The 23,825-nt window shown below is 36.3% G+C and overlaps 1 protein-coding gene across 1 annotated transcript in view; it reads right to left on the reverse strand.

Moving 5' to 3' along the window:
• LOC100378937 (uncharacterized) overlaps window positions 1-18,295 on the reverse strand; it is a 54,424-nt gene extending 36,129 nt beyond the window's left edge. Inside the window, exons 1-13 of the mRNA XM_085505598.1 lie at window positions 18,004-18,295; window positions 9,765-9,822; window positions 9,507-9,588; window positions 6,637-6,764; window positions 4,942-5,157; window positions 4,693-4,797; window positions 3,958-4,091; window positions 3,064-3,268; window positions 2,526-2,677; window positions 2,229-2,430; window positions 1,524-1,708; window positions 728-911; window positions 8-193 (exon numbers count right to left, since the gene is read on the reverse strand). Of these exons, the coding sequence (XP_085361724.1) occupies window positions 8-193; window positions 728-911; window positions 1,524-1,708; window positions 2,229-2,430; window positions 2,526-2,677; window positions 3,064-3,268; window positions 3,958-4,091; window positions 4,693-4,797; window positions 4,942-5,157; window positions 6,637-6,764; window positions 9,507-9,588; window positions 9,765-9,822; window positions 18,004-18,093 (1,927 nt within the window). The 5' untranslated portion in view covers window positions 18,094-18,295. The remainder of the gene's footprint in view (window positions 1-7; window positions 194-727; window positions 912-1,523; window positions 1,709-2,228; window positions 2,431-2,525; window positions 2,678-3,063; window positions 3,269-3,957; window positions 4,092-4,692; window positions 4,798-4,941; window positions 5,158-6,636; window positions 6,765-9,506; window positions 9,589-9,764; window positions 9,823-18,003) is intronic.
• Window positions 18,296-23,825: the final 5,530 nt, after the last annotated feature.

Raw genomic sequence — 23,825 nt, forward strand, 5'->3', positions numbered from 1 at the left:
TACTCACGTGAACAAGACGGGTATTTTGAATTGTCTCCCTCATTCCATTCTCCGCCGTATTCACAGGTCAGGCTGTCGACGGTGCGACTTGGCTTTGTGAACCCTGGGAGACAACTGTACTGAACAACTGTACCATAACCTCTCTCATTTGTACTGGCAATAACTCCGTCGCCAATGTCTATTGCAGGACAGTCTGGAGAAGATTGCATTAGAATGATCAGAACAAGATGACTACAGTAAATCACGAATAAATGAAGTCATTGTCATTGTTTAAATGTGTCCAGATCATATTTGTTTTGTTTCAAGAATGACATGTGTTATACACAAGATTTAGAATTGACACATGTCAAATCGAGTTTTCAACTAATGCCACATGATTGGAATCTGGCGTTGAAAAAGAAAGCTATCGTTTGGTTCTTTCTTTGTACCAATAAAACTCTTGTCCCATTATCCGATCAGAAGGTCTTTGTGAACCAAGCTCTAAAGCTTAATCAGTCGCAACTATCTTGGCATATGACCGGGTATATAGCCTGGTAAGAATAGGTAAAGTATAGCGTCATTATACTTCGAATGTTTGAACATTTATAGGACAATACTGCACAACAATCGGTAATATCTCTGTTGTCCATACCAAATAATAAAAATAATAGTATATATAATATATTCTTTGTCAATCATATCTATCTGGACTAGACAACACCGTCATGTCCAGATCAATTCTACTTACCCGGAGAGAACCTTGCTCTAAATCCCATTGCATTCCTCTGTTGACTACTAGTGAAAACAACATAGAACATTCCATTTTCTGAACGTGAATTAGGGGGTGGAAGAGTACCGTCTGTAACTGTTCCTGAATTACCGCTCCATGGACCTGTCAGTATGTCACCGCTATCATCAATCCCATCATACACCTGTGTTAGAGAAATATTAAAACACATCATCATATCAAAACTCATCAGGATCGTCATCAACATCATCTTTGTACTCAATGTGTTTATCATCACCTATCGTTTAAAGCGCGGTAGTCGTCGCACTGCGCATGTACGAGATATATGGGTCTCATATAAACAAAGATGGCGACTTTGACTGTTGCGCAGATCAACGAGTACGAAGTGAGACGTTTCCAAGCTTTAATTAGACAATTTTCATGTGATTGGAAGGTATCGAAGAAATCACCGTCGGTAATCAGTGCAAGTCGCGCCCAGGTCAAACCTCATACTCGTGATTTCCACTTGAAGAACGCATTGGATTGTGGGAAAATCAATGTTTATCAACACAAATAAGCTGGCACTACTGGTGCTCGTTTATTCTTACCGCAATCTGACATAGTCAAGCCCGTCATTCGTTTGTTTGTTTGTTAATCGTGCGTATGTGTGTTCGTTTGTTTGTTTTGTTGTTGTCTCGAATTTATAGGTATGGTTTGGGCATGATCTATTTTTTACTACTGTCATTCAAAATCCAAAATAATATGAGCCGAGTCACACAATGACTAACTTTAAACAAAACTATAAAAAATAGCTTACCGTTACAAAATCTGCATCCGTATTCAACTCAAGTTCAAATGCATCATCAAATATCAATGTTAATGGTTTGCCACTTGGCTCCTCAATGGCCCAGGTACACATTATTTCACCGGGATAATCATTTACTCCGTAACCAGGAGTGCTTATGTAACCATGTGACCGTACAATTTCAATTCCTTGACAGCCTGTAATGTTTTAACAATTGGGATTATGTTGCACTGTTGGTGTATTATGGCGTGATTCACATTTAAATACTTGCAATTTGCAACTAATCCATTTCACGTGTAACCGATCGTTCTGTGTTATTTCTTTCTTTTCGTGACACGATACTCACATAATGTGAAACAATACTCTTGCATTAATATAGTGTCAATATACTGGGTTTTTTTCCAGAAAATTTAAAAAATATTGAGATCACGCGTAACTATGCATTGTCATTGAATACTAAACACTTATTGAGCTATTGACTTGTCTCTGCAGAGGGCGACATTCACGACCCAATCTACACTCTCGTACAACGACGGCTATATCAGGATAGGTTTCTCCCATCATATCAAAATTAAGAACTAAAATATCACAACTGAGATCGAGAATCACATAAGCATAACACACACTGACGAATCAGTGCTTTAGTTCTTCTGTCGTCGAACAGAGATTGAGATCTCGTCTTGTCGGTAAACATGGCATACATATAGTCGCACTTACCTGCCCAATACCAAGCATGAAATCCACGCATGGTGACAGTGTCGTCACTTTTAAAGTCCACTCTCATCTGATGTTTGGAGGATATCACAACGTTTGGTAATTCCGAACCAGAAAATAACGCTAATACGTGAGCAGCACCAGCATCTTCACCATCGAACACTGATATCATATCTGTATCTTCTTGTGTCTCAAAGGTGACAAACTATAAATTTAAAATAAGTGAAAACAAAATATGATTTTGTGATATTTACGTGTGCTTACATAACAATATTAAATAATGCGGAAAATTCAACCTACTTGTAATGTTATGACCGTCTGTGCGCTATACGAATCAAGTTGCCAGTTGCAGTCCTCGCTGTTCAGGTAGTTTTTCTCTTCAAAATATTCCGTGCTTGATAGATTTTTTTTATGAACCTCGGCAATGAACTCTCCTCCACACGTAGAAAATACTGGAAGCAACAGAAATGACGTCATTTACGCAAATTATGAAATTATTAAAGATACAATGGTAATAAACATAATTTTCAGTGGACACAAATAATGATTCGGCTGCTAGCATAGCAATATTCGTGTGATGACATACAGGAAATGAGAATTTTTTAGTATTTCATTGAACGAATGATTTTGTCTGTCCCAAAACCAAGATTTTATTTTTACGATAAATCATGGCCAAATATTTTTTTTCACAAAATGCAAAATCAAAACAATTTCTTAAATACGCTAAAAAATAACCAACGTTAGCCAGGATCGAGTTTGCAATACTGTTTGAGTAAGTATGTAAAACTAAGTATTATTAAAACTTTGTTTTATCGATAAATCGTTATATAGCACTCACTGGCTTCCCAGTCCGCTGTAAATCCTGATTTTGTAGTGGTACTATCCGAGTGAAACTTAACAGTCATAGAATTAGTACTAGTGATCACCACCTCATCCGGGGTACCAGTGCCGCTATACGTGGCGAGAACTTTTGAGGCGTCGTATACAGGTCCGTCGATCACTTCGACAATATCGTGGTCTTTCTCAGTTACGAGATCAAGGAACTGAAAGTATAGATAGAAAGACATATACAATGAGATGGGCATACATTACAGCAGTTAACAATATCGGGAAAACACAGTGCAGGTATAGAATACGGAGATATGCCGAGAATATATTCTTCTCATGTCCGCGATCGGGACACGGGGACCGGGAAATAACCTTTCCACCGGACCGCTCATTTTTGCGTGTCTCTATAATAGATTTTTTCTTTTGAATTTGAAAGTGTACTTTCCTTGAAATTCCGCTTTCAGGAGGAGGAAAAATTAATGTAATTTCATATTTCAATATCCCCAGTTGGTGACATGAGAAGGAGTTGGGGATGCTCTGATACTAGTTCTCTAACAAAACTCAAAATGGCAGTTAAACACCATTAGACCATTCTAATCAACTCTGATTTTGACGTCCCTGGTGTGGATGAAAATAATTCGAAAGAATCGCACATAGAGGGCGATACAAAAAAGCTCCCAATAGCGAATCACAATCTCTGAATTTGTCAATAACACTTTACTCTACTCTACTCTACTTGTGGCGAGGATCCTTTTTGCTGTACTGCACAGACATGGGAAACCACGACTTGAGACTCTTTCAAAGATAAGAAACACATTATCTTTTCTGTTTCTTTTTAATTTAATTTGAATTGCAATCGTGTAACCGGTCCAACGGGAAGATAAACCTGATATTTCGCATGTACCTTTATTTTAATCTTTGACGTTGCTGGTCCTTCTATGATCCATACACATTCCTGGAGGATGTCGTAATTGTTGTCAGGGTAACCACTTGTCTGTATAGTACCCGAAGTACCAGTCTGAAAACCACCGCAATCCTCTATAAACAAACAAACAAACAATCGGGATATAGCATTTTAGGCTGTAAATACGATGGTGTTCAACGAAACGTAGATCTTCATGAACAAAATAGAACACAATCGCTCAAATAAATAATTGCGATTGTAGGGTGATGCTACGCCCTCTAGTGGTGTACACAACGTGGTCATTATTAAAGGGAAAAACCTATTTATATTAGAAAGCTGGTCTTAAATCGCACGACAGTGCTCATTGGTATATTATTTATAATGATGGAGCTATTGTTTCATGGCACAATAAAAAACATTATTGTTTGTGTTACAGTTGCGTGTTTTGAGATATATTTTTCAAAAATCGTTATTTTTAGAACCATCCATAGAACAACAATGAATGTTAAGGAAACAATAGAAAATTAGAAACTAGAAGTGTTTTAGCCTATGCACCAGCCTACAATTTGAGATATGGCAAAATATCACTAGGAACCAATGGTAAAAACGCAATTTTTTGCAAAATGAATTCTGGGTATTTTCATTAATGAGTAGGCTTCTATTCGCGCGGAACATTAAAATGTCGTAAAGAAGATTTGCTATCTCAAGTGTGGCTAGTAATCACGATTATTTTACCTGCGCATCCAATCTCATCGGAGAAATCGCCGCCACCACAATCGACCGTCCCATCGCATACCCAATCAGGATTGATACAAGCACCATTTGTACAACGGAATTCTCCTGTAATTTAAAAACAAAAAACAAAAAAAATGTTTTCAAATATATAGATTACAGTTCAAAGTTGAATATATTTTTGAAAGCAACATTTGCTTGGAAATTATTTTCTGTATAAGCAATCTCATTTTTGGTGCGTGTATCGTTTACCTTCTGCGCATGCTCCAATTTCACACACGAAAGGACTCATTTGAATACACGGCGAATGATACCATGGGTAATTATTTTCGTAAAGATGAAGTTCAACGCATGCGCCGTCTTCTTCATTTGGTTGGGTATCACTCCATCGACCGTCGAACACTGTGGCTTTCCTCCCATCAGCGTAGTCATATTCATTACTCCCGGCGGGGTTTGGACCCGTAAATCCTGAAATAAAGAACATAATAAAAGTACGCAAACGACAATTTCTTGCACAAAAACTGTTCCCTCCTTTGTTCCATATATGAATAATTCATTCTACATCTCTTAATCACGTAAAAATCATGAGACATCTAGCTAATCATCAAGGTTAACAAGCGACAGATGGAACAATGTCTGGGCTTTTAATTTGTTTCGCACACAGTAACTGCATCATGTGTCAAGGCGACATTTGGGCCTAACGAAATAAAAAAAACAGTAACTGTTCAAACTAGCATTAGAAGGCGGTGGTCGTCGCGCAGAATGTATTCGAATTTTGTGCAAACAAACAATGTACTAGTAGTTTACACGCTTTGTGTACGTCGCTATGAGTCCCAATTCCGAACAGGACGCGGCGCGACGACCACCGCCCTTTAAGGCACTGCAGAGGCACGAAGTTTTGCATTTGGGGGAGGGGGGCTGCTCACCACCCCACCTTACTAGGGGGTCCGGGGCATGCTCTTAACAATTTTGAAATCTAAATCTCTGAAACGCTATTTCCTGCATTTTGAGGGGCAAATCTTGTTTTCAGTTTGAATTTTGTGGGGCCGACGCCCCCAACTTTTTCGTCGAGAGAGCGACCGTTCCCTCTGCCCCGGGGCCGCCGCGGCCACTGAACTGGCAGTTGAAATCAAAATTTTACTGAGTATAGGGCAGAAATGTGTTATATTCCATAACTCCATATTGGGTTCTGCAAAGGATTGTGGGACAAGAAATTGGACTGTAGCGTTTATGGGAAACTTGCATCTTTTTCATAGAGCCCTATGTTAATCCCTATATTACTACACATATATGCAGCAATGTATTATGGGAAATAATATTCTATTGTATATAATGGGAGAATTGTTATCGCCCTAGAAACTCGCTAAATTATAAGTCAAGTTTTTAAATGTTTTCGGAATACGAAGATTTATATCAATAATAGTACTGTATATGAATTCCACAACACAAGTCACCGAAAACAATTTTAAGATATGAATAGGCAATTTCGCCATAGGAACTAATAAAAAGTAATAATTATGACCATTTATCATGACATTTCATGACCTTGTCATTTCATTTTTTATTTTCGGTGTCCTGGTGGTATGAACCCATTAAAGGAAAAGTATGACAAACATGACCTATAATATTCAATTAAACTGTCACAGTTAGTCATGCATATTTATTAATGGTCTTGGTGTTGGTAGAAATAAATAAATATGAACGATTATTATTAAGCTTGCATTTCTTATTGTGGAAATTCCAACTATTACACCCTCAGAAGTTCGATAGTCACGTGATCATCACATCGATATGTCGTGAATTCACTTCTACTAGTACATTAAAAACTTGCAAGCAAACATCTTGAGGAAAGCACGCAAAACTATCATTGACATTGTATGTTATAACAACTACAATCTAGCACATTAGTATCACTTATTTTCAAATAAATTAGAGGGATTTACATACCAAGCCAACAATCGTCAATATCATCTACTTCCGGAGAATCATAATCATTTTTAACATCCTCTAATATCTGTGCGCCGACATAGAGATTTTCTGAGTAGCCCTCTACGGCAGTTAAATGGCCACCATGTCTGCAATTTGAATAAAAAATAAATGAACTCGTAGGATTAAATTTACCGCCAGTGATGCAAACCTCCTAGGGAGAAGTAATTACATACATTTACATCTTTGTACATTACCTGTAGCAGAAAATACCCAAGTCTGCCAAACATTTATCGTGAAACAAAAACATTTAATTATGCATTTTTAAAGTTAGTATCACTTTTAACCGTCTCTTAATTGACCCAATAGACCGTGGTCACCACGCACCACACGTTTGTAATACGTCGCTATGAGTCCTATATCGAACATGACGCGGCGCGACGACCACCGCCCTTTAACAGAACGAATGTAACACTATAATACAACGCTATCGATGGGTTCTTTTTTCTGTAACCAAATAAGTATACATTGTCAACAACACTCTATTAGTATTCGAAGACTCCATCTGACTCGAACTATCCCCAATATCACTGTACTTATTCAAAATGGAAAAATATGATATGAGAAATTCATTATATATAACTTTTACTGAAACAGACTGTACACGATACAATTACTGACCAAAATGCTTTGAAATGTTGGCTATAAAATGGCCATTCATACAGATATATAGTGTTTTAACTTGACACGCTCAGGCAAATCTTCTTATGTATGTTCCAAATTTGAAAAAAAAAATCCATCCACGAATGCCTGAATTATTCAGTGCCAAAATGGCGGACATACTTGATCATGGCATTTATTTACGAGCCAGCCATTTCCAAAACTTGAAACGAATGAAATAACTATATGCGTGACATGATGTAAAATGTATTCTATGACTCTGGAATTTTGAATATTATATATTTGGATAAAATCCAACCCAACACGACTTAGAAAATGGGAAAAATGCGAAAAAGTGACACGATGTAATACACATGTGTGAAGTTTGGGCGTGATTGGTCCAGGCATGCCGGGAATACAGGTGCTGACGGACGGACGGATGGACAGACGGGCTGACTCACTGTCCCCCTTTTCGAACTTCGTCCAAACAAGAACCAAATTACCAGGGTAACAAAGATTTCGGCGATGAATAAATAGTTACTACTTGCTATTGATCAGAAGGTTTTTAGCAAAAACATAGAAAACAATCAACTACAGCGACCGACATTTTACCCATGTATTGAGATCTATGGTATTAAACAGGCAAAAGATAAAACACAATTAAATGATATAAAGGATTCCAATATTATCGAACATCCTCTAAGGGGCGGCAGTGTTTAAAAGTCATTTTAGCAAGTTGCATACATTTGGGCGTTGGCTTGATAGTCTTTGTATTTAGTATTGAATCAGCCTTCATAGGGGTTAACTTTACGATAATGTGACTATTGAGCGTATACAAAACAAATGATTCACTTGAGTTCACATCCTCTCGGGCTACGAGTTCCTACTATTGCCAGGAATGCCGGACAAGAATTACATTACAAATACTAATGGCTGGGCTTTCGAAAAAAAAATAGATGAGACAAAAGCCGAGCCTTATATCGTATACCACCAAGAAGGCCATGGTGTTTTTGTTTTCCCTATAAATAGGTGAATGTAGAAGGGAGTTATTTATTTTGTTATTTTGAGTCCATCCTGCTCACTCAATTTCATATTATCTTTTCTTGGTCAAATGTTGTCATATGCTTAGCTTTGACAAAAGCCACTGTATTCATTAAACTAACCGTCGAATTATAATAGTATGTGATAATGTTTTAATGCATTATTGTTATCATTATAATTTACTATCAATATTTGTGAGAGATCGCTCATAGTAATCAAGTCACTGACACAAGACAAGACAAGACACTGAAATGCTGTGCCACCGATTGGTGCCACCCTCGCATAGAGACACGGACGCTAAGCATTTCTTTGTTATACTAGTAACTATCAATGGGGAATTTGATACATTCTGCAAATGAAAGCTTTATATGTTCGGTTTTACTCTTCCATTGCATCGACACATGAAAACAATCACGTCTGTTCGCAGGTTCACATTTTTTCTCATTCTAGTCGCGGTAATGGAATTCATTCGATCACATGAAATAAAACAGTTATTTGAGGTATACCGTCACTTGGTACACTGGACACAATGGAGGGGTGTTTCTTAGTGGATGGCAGTTTATTGCTATTTAACATTCCCGGGGCTGGGTGTGTGAACAGAGAATGATTTGAAAGAAAAATCTACAGGGAAAATTATTTATCAATCCACACACAGTGTAGTAGACTGGCTACAGTCGGGGAGATTATATTTGTTCGCGAATTACCCCACTTACCGCGAAATCTCATAAGAAATATTACCGCGAAATATCCCACTCACCGCTAAATTTCTACTCACCGCGACATTTCGCGGCAAGTGAGGAACATATTTTTTTTAATTAAAAATTACACCTATCGTCCGACTGTGACCAGTCTAGCAGTGTGGAAAAACAAACCCAAACTCAAGACCGATTGAAAGACACTACAGTACAGTACTATGTGTTTTTATCCGGAGGATTTAATAGCCAATCCCTAATATAGTTGTACCTTATTGAAGGCGAACTTCACTTTTTGCTAGAATGATAATTTTTTTACAACTTGAGAGCCAGACTCATTGTTGAATATTGCTTCAAATCTCTTGTTATGTATAATTTGTGTTTGTATTCCTCAAATATAACTGCCACACTAAAATCTGAAATAATCGAGAATTTTTTTATTTTGTTTATCAACTATTATGTTTCATATATTTTAATAATGAAATATACATGACTTACCCTTGACACGTATTCTCTGCGTTAACCCACGATTGTCTACTCGTTACAGACTTATAGCACGACGAGCCTCTGAGCGTATAACCTACAAAGGTGAAAACAACCACATGACTTCATACAACCAATCAACGGTAAATCACACATCAGCAGTGTTGATTTTATTTACTACGTCAAAGGAAACGCTCCTAATATTTATATCATTTCAGAAAACCACCAACATATGACATTTTGAGAACAGGGCTCTGGCACATCTACACTTACCATCCGGGCATTCATATTGCACAATAGGTGATGTAAACAGCGCCCCCAAATCCAGTTGCTGAAATTAAAGAGAAACAAAAATAAGTACTAGTACATGTAAATGTTTGTAGTGTTGTTGCTCCCACTGTTGTTGTTGTTGTTGTTGTTGTTGACACTGTTGCTACGTATCTTGTTGTTGTTCCTTCTCATTGTATCGTAAAACAATGTTTTACACGTTATTTTTTAATACAGTGATTGGCAGAAAAAAAAAAACGCTTGAAAAAAACACACAATTCACATATGTCATTTAGGAGTATATACTATATATTAGTTGCACGGGCAAAAATTTACTCCTTTAAATCGACTCGGAGTCTTTCATATACCGCCCGCTATTGTTGGGATGTGGTTTATATCACTATCAATTTGTTGTATTCAGTACAACAATTAATGTTTTTTTCTTTCCAAATTACAGTTTCAAACAAACGTTTTCATAATGGTTGTTTCTTCATAATTTTTTTTTTAAACTGTTTGTTTTCGAAAACATATTATATTGCATATTCGTGTTTTAGGCGTCTGACCACCAGCTGCCGAATTATCGCACATATTCCCGCCTTGGGAAAATGCATCTTAACTACTTTCTACAAAAAAAGATACCGATCGTTTAAAAAAAGAAAAAAAAACATGGTGTTATTATTTCAATAAAGTATGTGATGACAATTGAAAGGGAAAAGCGAAGAACGAGGTCCTCGTGATAGATATTGCCTTCAAATGAAACCGATGAATAATACACGGTAATGAATACTAGTACAATTATGTGTTAAAGCGGAGGGGTCTTCACCTACGCATGCGCGGAAATTAAATCCCAAGCGACGATTACAGGTCTCATACTACCATTTAGTCTATCAGCGTTCAAATCTTATGGTTGCTGTTATGAATGGTTACCGCGTTCTGTCTGAAACACGATGTATGAGGGCGTACTTCAATTATGTCAGCTGTTAGACTGTGTGTAGCCACAGTCCCTCTATCTCTATCATCTATCTGATAGAGGGACTGTGGTGTAGCTTTGTTTATTGACAAGTACCGGTGACCTATGGGTCTGGACAACTCCAGGCTTGATTAGACACTTCCTAACTGGCTGCATTTCTGAGAATATTGAAGGTAGAAAGCCTGGCAAATCTGTGTGTTTTGTCTACATCAATTTTGAAGGACTTTGAGCTGGCCAACATGATGTGTTTTCTGGTCATAATTCTATTATTTTATGTGGTATCACCAAATTAAAACATTATTTTGATCTTTGTAACCAGTTTTTTAGAGAAATTCAGTCAAACGCTAACATTGTCATCTATGGAGTTCTAATTACAGGTTGGTATGAGCCATACAACACGCGCTAACAATCGCAAGGGATCATGGGTATATGTTTATTCGTAAACAACAACACGCTATGGCCGGTGACGACAACCCCCGCGTTAACGTAATACATGATGATGTTATCGAAACGCTAACTTACTGAAAACTATTTTTGCCCAGGGCAAGGTGAATTGATGTGCGTTGCTCTAGTGATGTGTAACGGCCAGAGAACAGCGCCACATTTATTCAGCGGGGAATAATGTCTTATTAAGTGTCCATTAACAACGAAATCCTGAGACATAAGTTATACAACCCATTGTGTATCAACACGACACTCCTAATATTTTACGTACTTTTGGCGAACCTATCACATTAAATACACCATTAACATAGTTCACCGCCGGCGAGCAGTGTACTATCGTCACTAACCAGAAATAAACGTCAATTGCAAGTGATAACATAGACCTCCTTACATTGATAGCTTCATAAATATTTTTTGTAGGTTAATTTCCACAGCGTACGTGATGGAATGTCCAACAACAAGTATAATATATATTTTTGTTCAATTATCCATGAACAAAATGAAGACGCGAATCATTTTTGCAAGAATATATTTAAGATATGAAGAAATATAATTATCATGTGAAATACCGATAAAAGTGCGAACAATAGTCGCCATAATGGTTTAGTAATATTCACCAGATAAGTGGCTTTTCCGTTAAGATTTATAACTCCGATAAAGTGGCACTTCTTTACTTCCTCAATTCTAGAAAAATATTAGGATAATCACATTTCACGAGGTTTTGACTCAATGCATTTTTCGTTTATATTTTCGTTTATATTTTAACAGACAGATTTACGTTCAGTAAATGTGTAGGAAACACCCATGATTGATATTTATGGTTTTGTGATGTTTGTTTCCCCTTTTTTTACTTCTTGTAGTTAAATTCTGTTAACGCTCTTTAAAATCTCTTACAAGTAGGGAATAGGGACAAGAACTTAATGTTTACAACCTAATTTGTGTGTTGTTGTATATCTCAGCGAACGGTTGTTCATTTGCTGAATCATTCAGATTATACGTTAGGAAGAGGAGTCTGTAAAACAAGGTATACGAGTTCGGAAATTATAGCGGGGGAGTCGTCACCTGCGCATACGTCAGAGCAAAGCGTGTCATTGTTTACAAACAAACGTCTACACACGAGCCTTTGCGTTCTTAGTGTGTGTTATCGTCGTTTGGGACTCAATTCCCGCGCGTGCGCAGGTGACGACCCCCCCCCCCCGCTTTAATAAACCAAAGGTTGAAGGTTAGACAAAACTTCTTAACTTGCGATGACTCGGGATGACAGAAATCGGCATTGAGAAGTGTGCAATGTTCGTCTTGCTTAATAAAGATTCGATTTTAAAGTGACATCCGCGGTTGATATTGTTCTGTCGGATACTACGCGTTTATGTTTACGTTTGCAAATAACTGTGACATAGTCAGACAAGACTTCGCATGCCGGAAGACATTTCGTTGACGAGTTGCAAAGCGGAAAATTACATGCTTGTTTAAAGAATGCGTGGAACAACAAACCATGTTACACGCCGAAAGCATAGCAAATACCAAACGCATTGTATAAGTGGACGTTCGTTTTCGTGGGGTCTGCTGGAGGGTACTGCGCGTTTTGAAACTCCGTAATGTTTTTTTTTTTTTTAAAAGAAACGCATGTTATTAAAGAGAAAACTTCCATTAATGTTAGCTCAATATCTCTCGACTGAAACTGCCCACCTTTTACCAACAAATCGTGTACATTTAGGTAATACCACCCAACGTCACAGGGGATTACCCGCACACCCAATAAACTGACAACAGAAAACTCGCTTTTTGTAATATACCTGAGCTGGCAACAGATTACTCTCTTTTTGTATACATTACCTTGTATTACCCAAGGTTCACTTTGTGGTAGATGAGAAAGAAACACATTCTTATAGGGATTAGTACTCCCACATTTGAAAGTATATCAAACAAAAGCGAATTATTGGACTGACAATAAACATCATTTGGTTCGTGGCAATCTCGGGAATTTCATTTAAGTTGCCTTGAAATACCGACTACGCTTGCCCCCGTTTCTCATTATGACAAAACCTTGTCTTGGTTGTGTTTGCGTCCCATGTCTCCCATACAAGAAGCGTTATTTGGGTATAAATGAAAAAAAGAAACATTGTGTGCTACTATAACCATGCTATAACGTCACTGGAATTAATCCATACACTACATTTTGACAGTTTGAAAAACAAACGTGTAAGACTGACTTGTTAATACTTCGAGTCGATTTATTTGCGTTTTTAATATATTTGTTTAGTTCCTTAAATGTGATCATTTTTCGAATAAAAGACTTATAACGGATTTTCGTCGATATATCAGATTTAGCTTAGATTTGATCGTTTGTGCGTGACCACGTGAATGGTAAGCGTGGATAATGCTTAATGTATCTGCATTAACAAACGCGGTACGTAGCCATGTTGCAACGAATACAAATATCACACATACTACTAGTACTTCGATTCTAATGACGGACCAAACATGTTAGTGATATTGAACTGATATGTTGTAGACGCATCTTTTTATTCAAATGTTATACTCAAAGTACGGCGATGCGTATAACGTATAACACTACAGTAAAAAATTTCTGTTTTTAACATTGTCAAATTCTTTCGTTTTTTGGATAACAAATGAAAACAACTGATTTGACAAGAAAATTTGAAATAAATTAAAGAAATGTATTTCTTATGCACACCAATAATTTTCATAAGCACTAATTACACAAAAATATTACTTTAACTTTAATTAATTTAATAAATGATTTTAATTGGTAAAATACTCTTTGTAAAATGACACAGATACTTTGACAAAAAAGTAAACCACACAGCGTGCATAAACCTGGTGTTAGTAGTACGTACCAGTATTGTAAAGCGCATGCGCATTATTTCAACCAACGAAAGCCGTACAAACAACCAAAACAACGATTCAGTTTCTGATTACCAACACTACCATGAAATATCGATCACAAATATTAACATTCAACCCTCAAGGCATGAGAAGACACCAAGCTGAGGTAATATGAGACACAGAGAACCCCAAATTATAATGAACACAATTACTCATTTTCTTTCTAGGGAGTGGATTACTTTTCTGGTGATATTAGTAATGTGTGGGTAACACCGTAGATGTTTTAGCATCACATGCCTCGTAGTTCAGACATTATAAGTGTTTATGTTGTATTTTGAATATAAACTAGGTGTTGAGAGAGGATAATTCAGTATAACCATTCACGTGTACATAGGAAGCAATGAACCGTATTGCGTTTAGATTGACCATGACATTGATACCTATTCACTGAGGATGCTATTTGGCACCTTTGTGTGAACACACTGTAAATACGCAATGTATCCCCCGATTGAGCAGCTCCTCCTAAGATCTTTTGACACGTGACCCTGTGAGCTATTGAATTTGATTGGTGTTCAAGTAGCACGTGATATCATGCCTGCGCCGCGAGGAAAGACAGAAAGTGCGATTTCTTAGGCATCTGTCATCAGTGTGGTATTTTGGTTGTTGTTGTTCGCAAATGGTTTGTTTTCAGTTTAGGTTGGACAGATTGATGTAATGTGGCATATAGCTCTGTTCATTTGATAGATGACACGTCAACGGTTGTTTATATATATGTGTGTACGCGATGACCTGTGAAACACGTCCTGAATCCCGTGAGAATACCGATGATCGTACAGAGTAACGATGGCGGTTTAAACCACATTCATCACGTGGGTGGCTACGCATCATCAATATTAAGGCAACACGGGACAGAGACTGTGATACAATTACGCCTTCATAAAACAAAAGTACAAACTTATTACATTTAGAGCAACTTATAGTATACGCTATGTTGGATGAAATTGGCATAAAAACAGCACAATTTCGCGAAAGCAAACACAACGTAAGAAAAATACTCGGGAAACGGATATATCTTTTCCCATGAAAATCACTGACCGAAAATAAAGTGCACATTTGTTCCTATTGGCAATCTTCACTCAATATGCAACGAGTTTACACCTTTAGACTGGAATGTTATCTTGAACTTGACGCCGGGCTCGGTTTAAGTTGTATTAGCATGACACGGTCTACTAATATATAAGTGTGCGTGGTTCCCTAGCAACCAGTACAGTCGTGACTAAAGGGGGTTGGCCGTAGAAGCTCTCTGTCATGGTTATTTTGATATATATATATATATATATATAATTCTATTTTTTTTATTTCGGATCGTACTGTATTTTTTTCACGCTGGTCAAAACGAAATACTTCTAAAAGGCCTGAATTTGGAATATTATAAGGCAGTGGTATGTTGTACTCAACGGAGGTCACTATAACCTATCAGCACCAACCGTGTTTAATCGGATATGGCTCAGAACTAATGTTTACAATCACATACAGCTATTATGCATGCATCCTCGAATATTATGATTTTGTTTATTCAAACTTCACACAATGAAACGGCTATCATGGGAGAGCTTGACCTTTCTTATAATATCGACTGCCTTGGAAATAAGTTGCTAGCAGACTTTGTGTCAGGCAATGGTAGAGAGAAATGTAATTTAAATATTTCCAATGGAATACATTTTACTAATATCGCGACCGATTGTAACAGTCTCGTATGGTCCTCCATGGTCTTTCATTGTTAAAATAAAATTGTGCGAAATTGTGTTTTACCGTAGATATGTCGCTCGTGTAACGCTCTCTCAAACTATGTTCTCATTACTAGATTTAGTTTCGGATCGTTACCTAAATTTCCAATGCCATTAAGTTTTAGATGATGGCTCTTTTATCTAATGATTTGGGATGTGACACTGTTGTTATGGCAACACTGTTTAACAATTCTGAACCGCCATAGAAAATTGTACACGACATATGCAATCATAATGCTCCAAAAACATACAACTGCGATTTTGTTTTTTAAATACGCGCGCAGTCAGCAACATTGTTACGATGCCCCCGCCATCGCAACCCGCTGGTTATAGGTAAGATGCACACTTGAAGTTACAACATTGACCCCAAGAACGCCGAGGTGTTTAGTAGGTCACACTCGACTTTGGCAACTATGTACAGATGAATGTAGACCATGTAAGCTTGAGTGGGTATCAATAGAATTACGACTAGTGTCCTTGGGAAAAGTCGGCCCCACCCATGTAACCGAATTCCTCAATGTGACGTCTGAGCATTCAGCTGTTGTACAGTCTTTTCACGTGGCCTCCACGCTTCGCTAGCTAACAGGTACATGCTGCGATGGTTACACTGCTAAGCTAATGAAACAACCAACTGTGACCGCGACGTGAACAGAATTTCGACCGAGTACAAACAGCGAATAATACAATTCATAATAACTTTGTACGGTGGTTGCAGCGTTTTTCCCTAAAGAAAGTTACCTATACTATGAATGAACGATCGCGTATACTGTACATTTGAAGAAAAACTATCGCCACGCGCGTAATACGTCTTTTCTTTACTTTGGACATAATGCTATCCGAGTACTAATAGTGAACAATACAATTCGCAATATCACTGTAAAAGGGTTGCAACATTTCAGCATAAAGAAATTTACTCAAGTATAGCTATTATGGTTTGGCGACCAACAGGGGCACACATAGAGTAGAATAGAATAGAATAGAATAGAATAGAATAGAATAGAATAGAATAGAATAGAATAGAATAGAATAGAATAGAATAGAATAGAATAGAATAGAATAGCAAATTAAATTGAATTACTTCGTTCAATTCTTTTATTCAATGTATTTAACCTTGATACACCCGTGCTTTATTCGAACATTATTAGTACTTCCTTGGGGGCAATTTGTCTGATGTGATTACAAATACAGTCACTATGGTAGAATACATTCGGCATTAAAGGCAATTGGTAGAACTTTGGAGTTTAGATCATTATCGCGTTGAAAACGTGTACTGCTATTTCTTTGACGTGACAAGGACGATGCACAATATACGCAATTAGTCGCTGTCAGGCTGTTAATATACGGTGACCTAACATCGGCAGGTTACAGCCTTAACGCTTAAGGAACTAAAACCGGTATATTTGGAATATATTTGCCTTTAGGTCTAATTTGTTTTCATAAAACATCTACTTGTATTATTCAATGAATTGAACCACCTGTTGAACCACGTATTTTTCTACAGTGTTTACTTATTTATAAGATCTACATTGTAAAATCGAAATAAAGTACCTGGTCGAGAACATTTATTTTAATTCTACCCCGCCCCAAACTTAAGAAGTATTTGTGCGAATGCGGACAGTTAACATAGTTAAGTAGAAGCCGTTCATCGCCGATTTTGACAATCTGGCGTGATAAATGCTCAGAGTGGACCACTTCGAGTACAACATGCTAGAAAGCTTTCAGACATTCGCGATGGTCATTTCAGTACCTGGCACTAGAACGACGTTTACTCCGGGTCGCCCACCTTGGACCATAAATTCGTGTTACCTGATCGCTTCTTGTCAAAGGGCAGCGTGTGTTCTCACGGTCACACGTAGGGAAATTCCCCTCACAGGCGTCGTAAAACACGACTTGTCCTTCAAATTCACTGACATTCGGAAAACGGAGTCATAAGATCAAGAACGTTTGATAGCATTACCACGATGGGCGTGATACGACTGACTTTGTATATCATAACCGGTACACTTGAACCAGTGTCTGACCGTGTCTCTTATGTAACCTGAACTTCAATGATAGGTGTAGAGTAACAAGTACGTGACTGACAGACTCGGGCCACACTGGGCGCGGTCCGTTCGTTCTGCATCGTTTCCAACCCCCTAAAGTATGAGTTTAAGTCCATGAATAACTAAAGCTTTTAGAAAATGTAAACAACACTTACCGCATATATACACCGAGACGAAAGAAAAATCAATATAACGATAGAAACTTGGCTTCCACAAACACGCGTATCAGAAAATACCGGTATCATGATAGAAGAAATGGTCGGAGCTACACACGCTGCAGCGCGTCACTTTAAAAACTCCCCTCCACCGGGAATAAATATCAACTGGATGACTACGTTGCTCTGAATTGTCACGAATATGAATCTATAAAATGGTCACTGTAGTAATGCACCCACTACGCGCCTCTTCTGTGTGTGGGAGTTTCCGGACTGTTGTGCGGGTCGCTACTAAGTATTGAAGCAAGTGTACACACAATAGTTAATGGAGGGGGACCATGTAACATTCACTCATTTACATATCAATGAAAACGCGGAAGAAAAAGGTTATCAGAGAAGCGCAACTTGAGTGGTTGAGTAGGAATACGCTTTAACATACTGAGGACTGCGATTGATGAGTTGTAAGTTATCGAAAAGATGCAAATTCCATATTGCGTTAAAAGATCAGACTGAATTCGGTGAGCCATGCCGTGAGTATTTTATAGCTATTATGCATCAAGTCAATCGATACGCACCATATCTATAGACTTTAATGGGACAATACACTGTTGTTCGATTCTCGCATTGTTCATTACGTATTTTTTTTTTATTGCAAACAAATTTGGATGACGCTATTTAGCGTACCATTCATGATGTAATTTGAATCGGTGCCACGCCATTGAAGGATTTTTGACCTGCCTGTCGAAACGTGTCGGCTATGAGATCATTACTCAGTGTTTTGTGTAAAACTTTTTCACAAAACTTGAAATCTGACAAACATTGATAAAATATTGATATGCCGACCAAAACCACATCCTCTGCTCTGAGAATCGTGTAGTCATGTGTTACACTTACGCCCCTGCATCGTGCGTACACTAATGTTTGTTTCCCCACATGAAAGCGCGAAAACTCGATTAAAACTTCAGTTAAAACACAAGTAATTATATGTTGTCATTTGTTTGCAGTGCGTCGACTAGTTTTAACATCATCAGTGGAAAAAAGAATTTCCCTGTTTCCGCTGTATTTTGTCCTCAAGCTGTGGGGTCGCAAGTCAGAAAACCTAATCGGCCGTTCATTAAGTTTATCACCAATATGTTGAGATGTCCTGTGTGAGAATAATCGTGATTGATCACATATTAATTACATCACCAATATGTTGAGATGTTCTGTGTGAGAATAATCGTGATTGCTCACATATTAATTAAATCACCAATATGTTGAGATGTTCTGTGTGAGAATAATCGTGATTGCTCACATATTAATTAAATCACCAATATGTTGAGATGTTCTGTGTGAGAATAATCGTGATTGCTCACATATTAATTAAATCACCAATATGTTGAGATGTTCTGTGTGAGAATAATCGTGATTGCTCACATATTAATTAAATCATCAATATGTTGAGATGTTCTGTGTGAGAATAATCGTGATCGCTCACATATTAATTAAATCACCAATATGTTGAGATGTTCTATGTGAGAATAATCGTGATTGCTCACATATTAATTAAATCACCAATATGTTGAGATGTTCTGTGTGAGAATAATCGTGATTGCTCACATATTAATCAAATCACCAATATGTTGAGATGTTCTATGTAAGAATAATCGTGATCGCTCACATTTTAATTAAATCACCAATATGTTGAGATGTTCTGTGTGAGAATAATCGTGATCGCTCACATATTAATTAAATCACCAATATGTTGAGATGTTCTGTGTGAGAATAATCGTGATCGCTCACATATTAATTAAAGCACCAATATGTTGAGATGTTCTGTGTGAGAAAAATCGTGATTGATCACATGTTAATTAAAGCACCAATATGTTGAGATGTTCTGTGTGAGAAAAATCGTGATTGCTCACATATTAATTAAATCACCAATATGTTGAGATGTACTGTGTGAGAATAATCGTGATTGCTCACATATTAATTAAATCACCATTATGTTGAGATGTCCTGTGTGAGAATAATCGTGATTGCTCACATATTAATTAAATCACCAATATGATGAGATGTCCTGTGTGAGAATAATCGTGATTGCTCACATATTAATTAAATCACCAATATGATGAGATGTCCTGTGTGAGAATAATCGTGATTGATCACATATTAATTAAATCACCAATATGATGAGATGTCCTGTGTGAGAATAATCGTGATTGCTCACATATTAATTAAATCACCAATATGTTGAGATGTTCTATGTGAGAATAATCGTGATTGCTCACATATTAATTAAATCACCAATATGTTGAGATATTCTGTATGAGAATAATCGTGATTGTTCACATATTAATTAAATCACCAATATGTTGAGATGTTCTATGTAAGAATAATCGTGATCGCTCACATATTAATTAAATCACCAATATGTTGAGATGTTCTATGTGAGAATAATCGTGATTGTTCACTTATTAATTAAATCACCAATATGTTGAGATGTTCTGTGTGAGAATTATCGTGATCACTCACATATTAATTAAATCACCAATATGTAGAGATGTCCTGTGTGAGAATAATCGTGATTGCTCACATATTAATTAAATCACCAATATGTTTAGATGTTCTGTGTGAGAATAATCGTGATTGTTCACATATTAATTAAATCACCAATATGTAGAGATGTTCTGTGTGAGAATTATCGTGATCACTCACATAGTAATTAAATCACCAATATGTTTAGATGTTCTGTGTGAGAATAATCGTGATTGTTCACATATTAATTAAATCACCAATATGTAGAGATGTTCTGTGTGAGAATTATCGTGATCACTCACATATTAATTAAATCACCAATATGTTTAGATGTTCTGTGTGAGAATAATCGTGATTGTTCACATATTAATTAAATCACCAATATGTAGAGATGTTCTGTGTGAGAATAATCGTGATTGTTCACATATTAATTAAATCACCAATATGTTTAGATGTTCTGTGTGAGAATAATCGTGATTGTTCACATATTAATTAAATCACCAATATGTTGAGATGTTCTGTGTGAGAATTATCGTGATCACTCACATATTAATTAAATCACCAATATGTTTAGATGTTCTGTGTGAGAATAATCGTGATTGTTCACATATTAATTAAATCACCAATATGTAGAGATGTCCTGTGTGAGAATAATCGTGATTGCTCACATATTATAATTAAATCACCAATATGTAGAGATGTTCTGTGTGAGAATAATCGTGATTGCTCACATATTATAATTAAATCACCAATATGTTGAGATGTCCTGTGTGAGAATAATCGTGATTGTTCACTTATTAATTAAAGCACCAATATGTTTAGATGTTCTGTGTGAGAATTATCGTGATCACTCACATATTAATTAAATCACCAATATGTTGAGATGTTCTGTGTGAGAATAATCGTGATTGCTCACATATTAATTAAATCACCAATATGTTGAGATGTTCTGTGTGAGAATAATCGTGATCACTCACATATTAATTAAATCACCAATATGTTGAGATGTTCTGTGTGAGAATAATCGTGATTGCTCACATATTAATTAAATCACCAATATGTTGAGATGTTCTGTGTGAGAATAATCGTGATCGCTCACATATTAATTAAATCACCAATATGTTGAGATGTTCTATGTGAGAATAATCGTGATTGCTCACATATTAATTAAATCACCAATATGTTGAGATGTTCTGTACGAGAATAATCGTGATCACTCACATATTAATTAAATCACCAATATGTTGAGATGTCCTGTGTGAGAATAATCGTGATTGCTCACATATTAATTAAATCACCAATATGTTGAGATGTCCTGTGTGAGAATAATCGTGATTGCTCACATATTAATTAAATCACCAATATGTTGAGATGTTCTGTATGAGAATAATCGTGATTGCTCACATATTAATTAAATCACCAATATGTTGAGATGTTCTGTATGAGAATAATCGTGATTGTTCACATATTAATTAAATCACCAATATGTTGAGATGTTCTGTACGAGAATAATCGTGATCACTCACATATTAATTAAATCACCAATATGTTGAGATGTTCTGTGTGAGAATAATCGTGATTGCTCACATATTAATTAAATCACCAATATGTTGAGATGTTCTGTGTGAGAATAATCGCGATTGCTCACATATTAATTAAATCACCAATATGTTGAGATGTTCTGTACGAGAATAATCGTGATTGCTCACATATTAATTAAATCACCAATATGATGAGACGTTCTGTGTGAGAATAATCGTGATCACTCACATATTAATTAAATCACCAATATGTTGAGATGTTCTGTACGAGAATAATCGTGATTGCTCACATATTAATTAAATCACCAATATGTTGAGATGTTCTGTGTGAGAATAATCGTGATCACTCACATATTAATTAAATCACCAATATGTTGAGATGTTCTGTGTGAGAATAATCGTGATTGCTCACATATTAATTAAATCACCAATATGTTGAGATGTTCTGTGTGAGAATAATCGTGATCGCTCACATATTAATTAAATCACCAATATGTTGAGATGTTCTATGTGAGAATAATCGTGATTGCTCACATATTAATTAAATCACCAATATGTTGAGATGTTCTGTACGAGAATAATCGTGATCACTCACATATTAATTAAATCACCAATATGTTGAGATGTCCTGTGTGAGAATAATCGTGATTGCTCACATATTAATTAAATCACCAATATGTTGAGATGTTCTGTACGAGAATAATCGTGATCACTCACATATTAATTAAATCACCAATATGTTGAGATGTTCTGTGTGAGAATAATCGTGATTGCTCACATATTAATTAAATCACCAATATGTTGAGATGTTCTGTGTGAGAATAATCGCGATTGCTCACATATTAATTAAATCACCAATATGTTGAGATGTTCTGTGTGAGAATAATCGTGATCACTCACATATTAATTAAATCACCAATATGTTGAGATGTTCTGTGTGAGAATAATCGCGATTGCTCACATATTAATTAAATCACCAATATGTTAAGATGTTCTATGTGAGAATAATCGTGATTGCTCACATATTAATTAAATCACCAATATGTTGAGATGTTCTGTACGAGAATAATCGTGATTGCTCACATATTAATTAAATCACCAATATGATGAGATGTTCGGTGTGTGAATAATCGTGATCGCTCACATATTAATTAAATCACCAATATGTTGAGATGTTCTGTGTGAGAAAAATCGTGATTGCTCACATATTAATTAAATCACCAATATGATGAGATGTTCGGTGTGTGAATAATCGTGATCGCTCACATATTAATTAAATCACCAATATGTTGAGATGTTCTGTGTGAGAAAAATCGTGATTGCTCACATATTATAATTAAATCACCAATATGTTTAGATGTTCTGTGTGAGAATAATCGTGATTGATCACATATTAATTAAATCACCAATATGTTGAGATGTCCTGTGTGAAAATAATCGTGATTGCTCACATATTATAATTAAATCACCAATATGTTTAGATGTTCTGTGTGAGAAAAATCGTGATTGATCACATATTAATTAAATCACCAATATGTTTAGATGTTCTGTGTGAGAATTATCGTGACGTGATTGCTCACATATTAATTAAATCATCAATATGTTGAGATGTTCTGTATGAGAATAATCGTGATTGCTCACATATTAATTAAATCATCAATATGTTGAGATGTTCTGTATGAGAATAATCGTGATTGCTGACATATTAATTAAATCACCAATATGTTTAGATGTTCTGTGTGAGAATAATCGTGATTGCTCACA

This window comes from Saccoglossus kowalevskii, chromosome 11 (assembly GCF_978046115.1).
Source record: "Saccoglossus kowalevskii chromosome 11, keSacKowa6.1, whole genome shotgun sequence".
Classification (NCBI taxonomy): domain Eukaryota; kingdom Metazoa; phylum Hemichordata; class Enteropneusta; family Harrimaniidae; genus Saccoglossus; species Saccoglossus kowalevskii.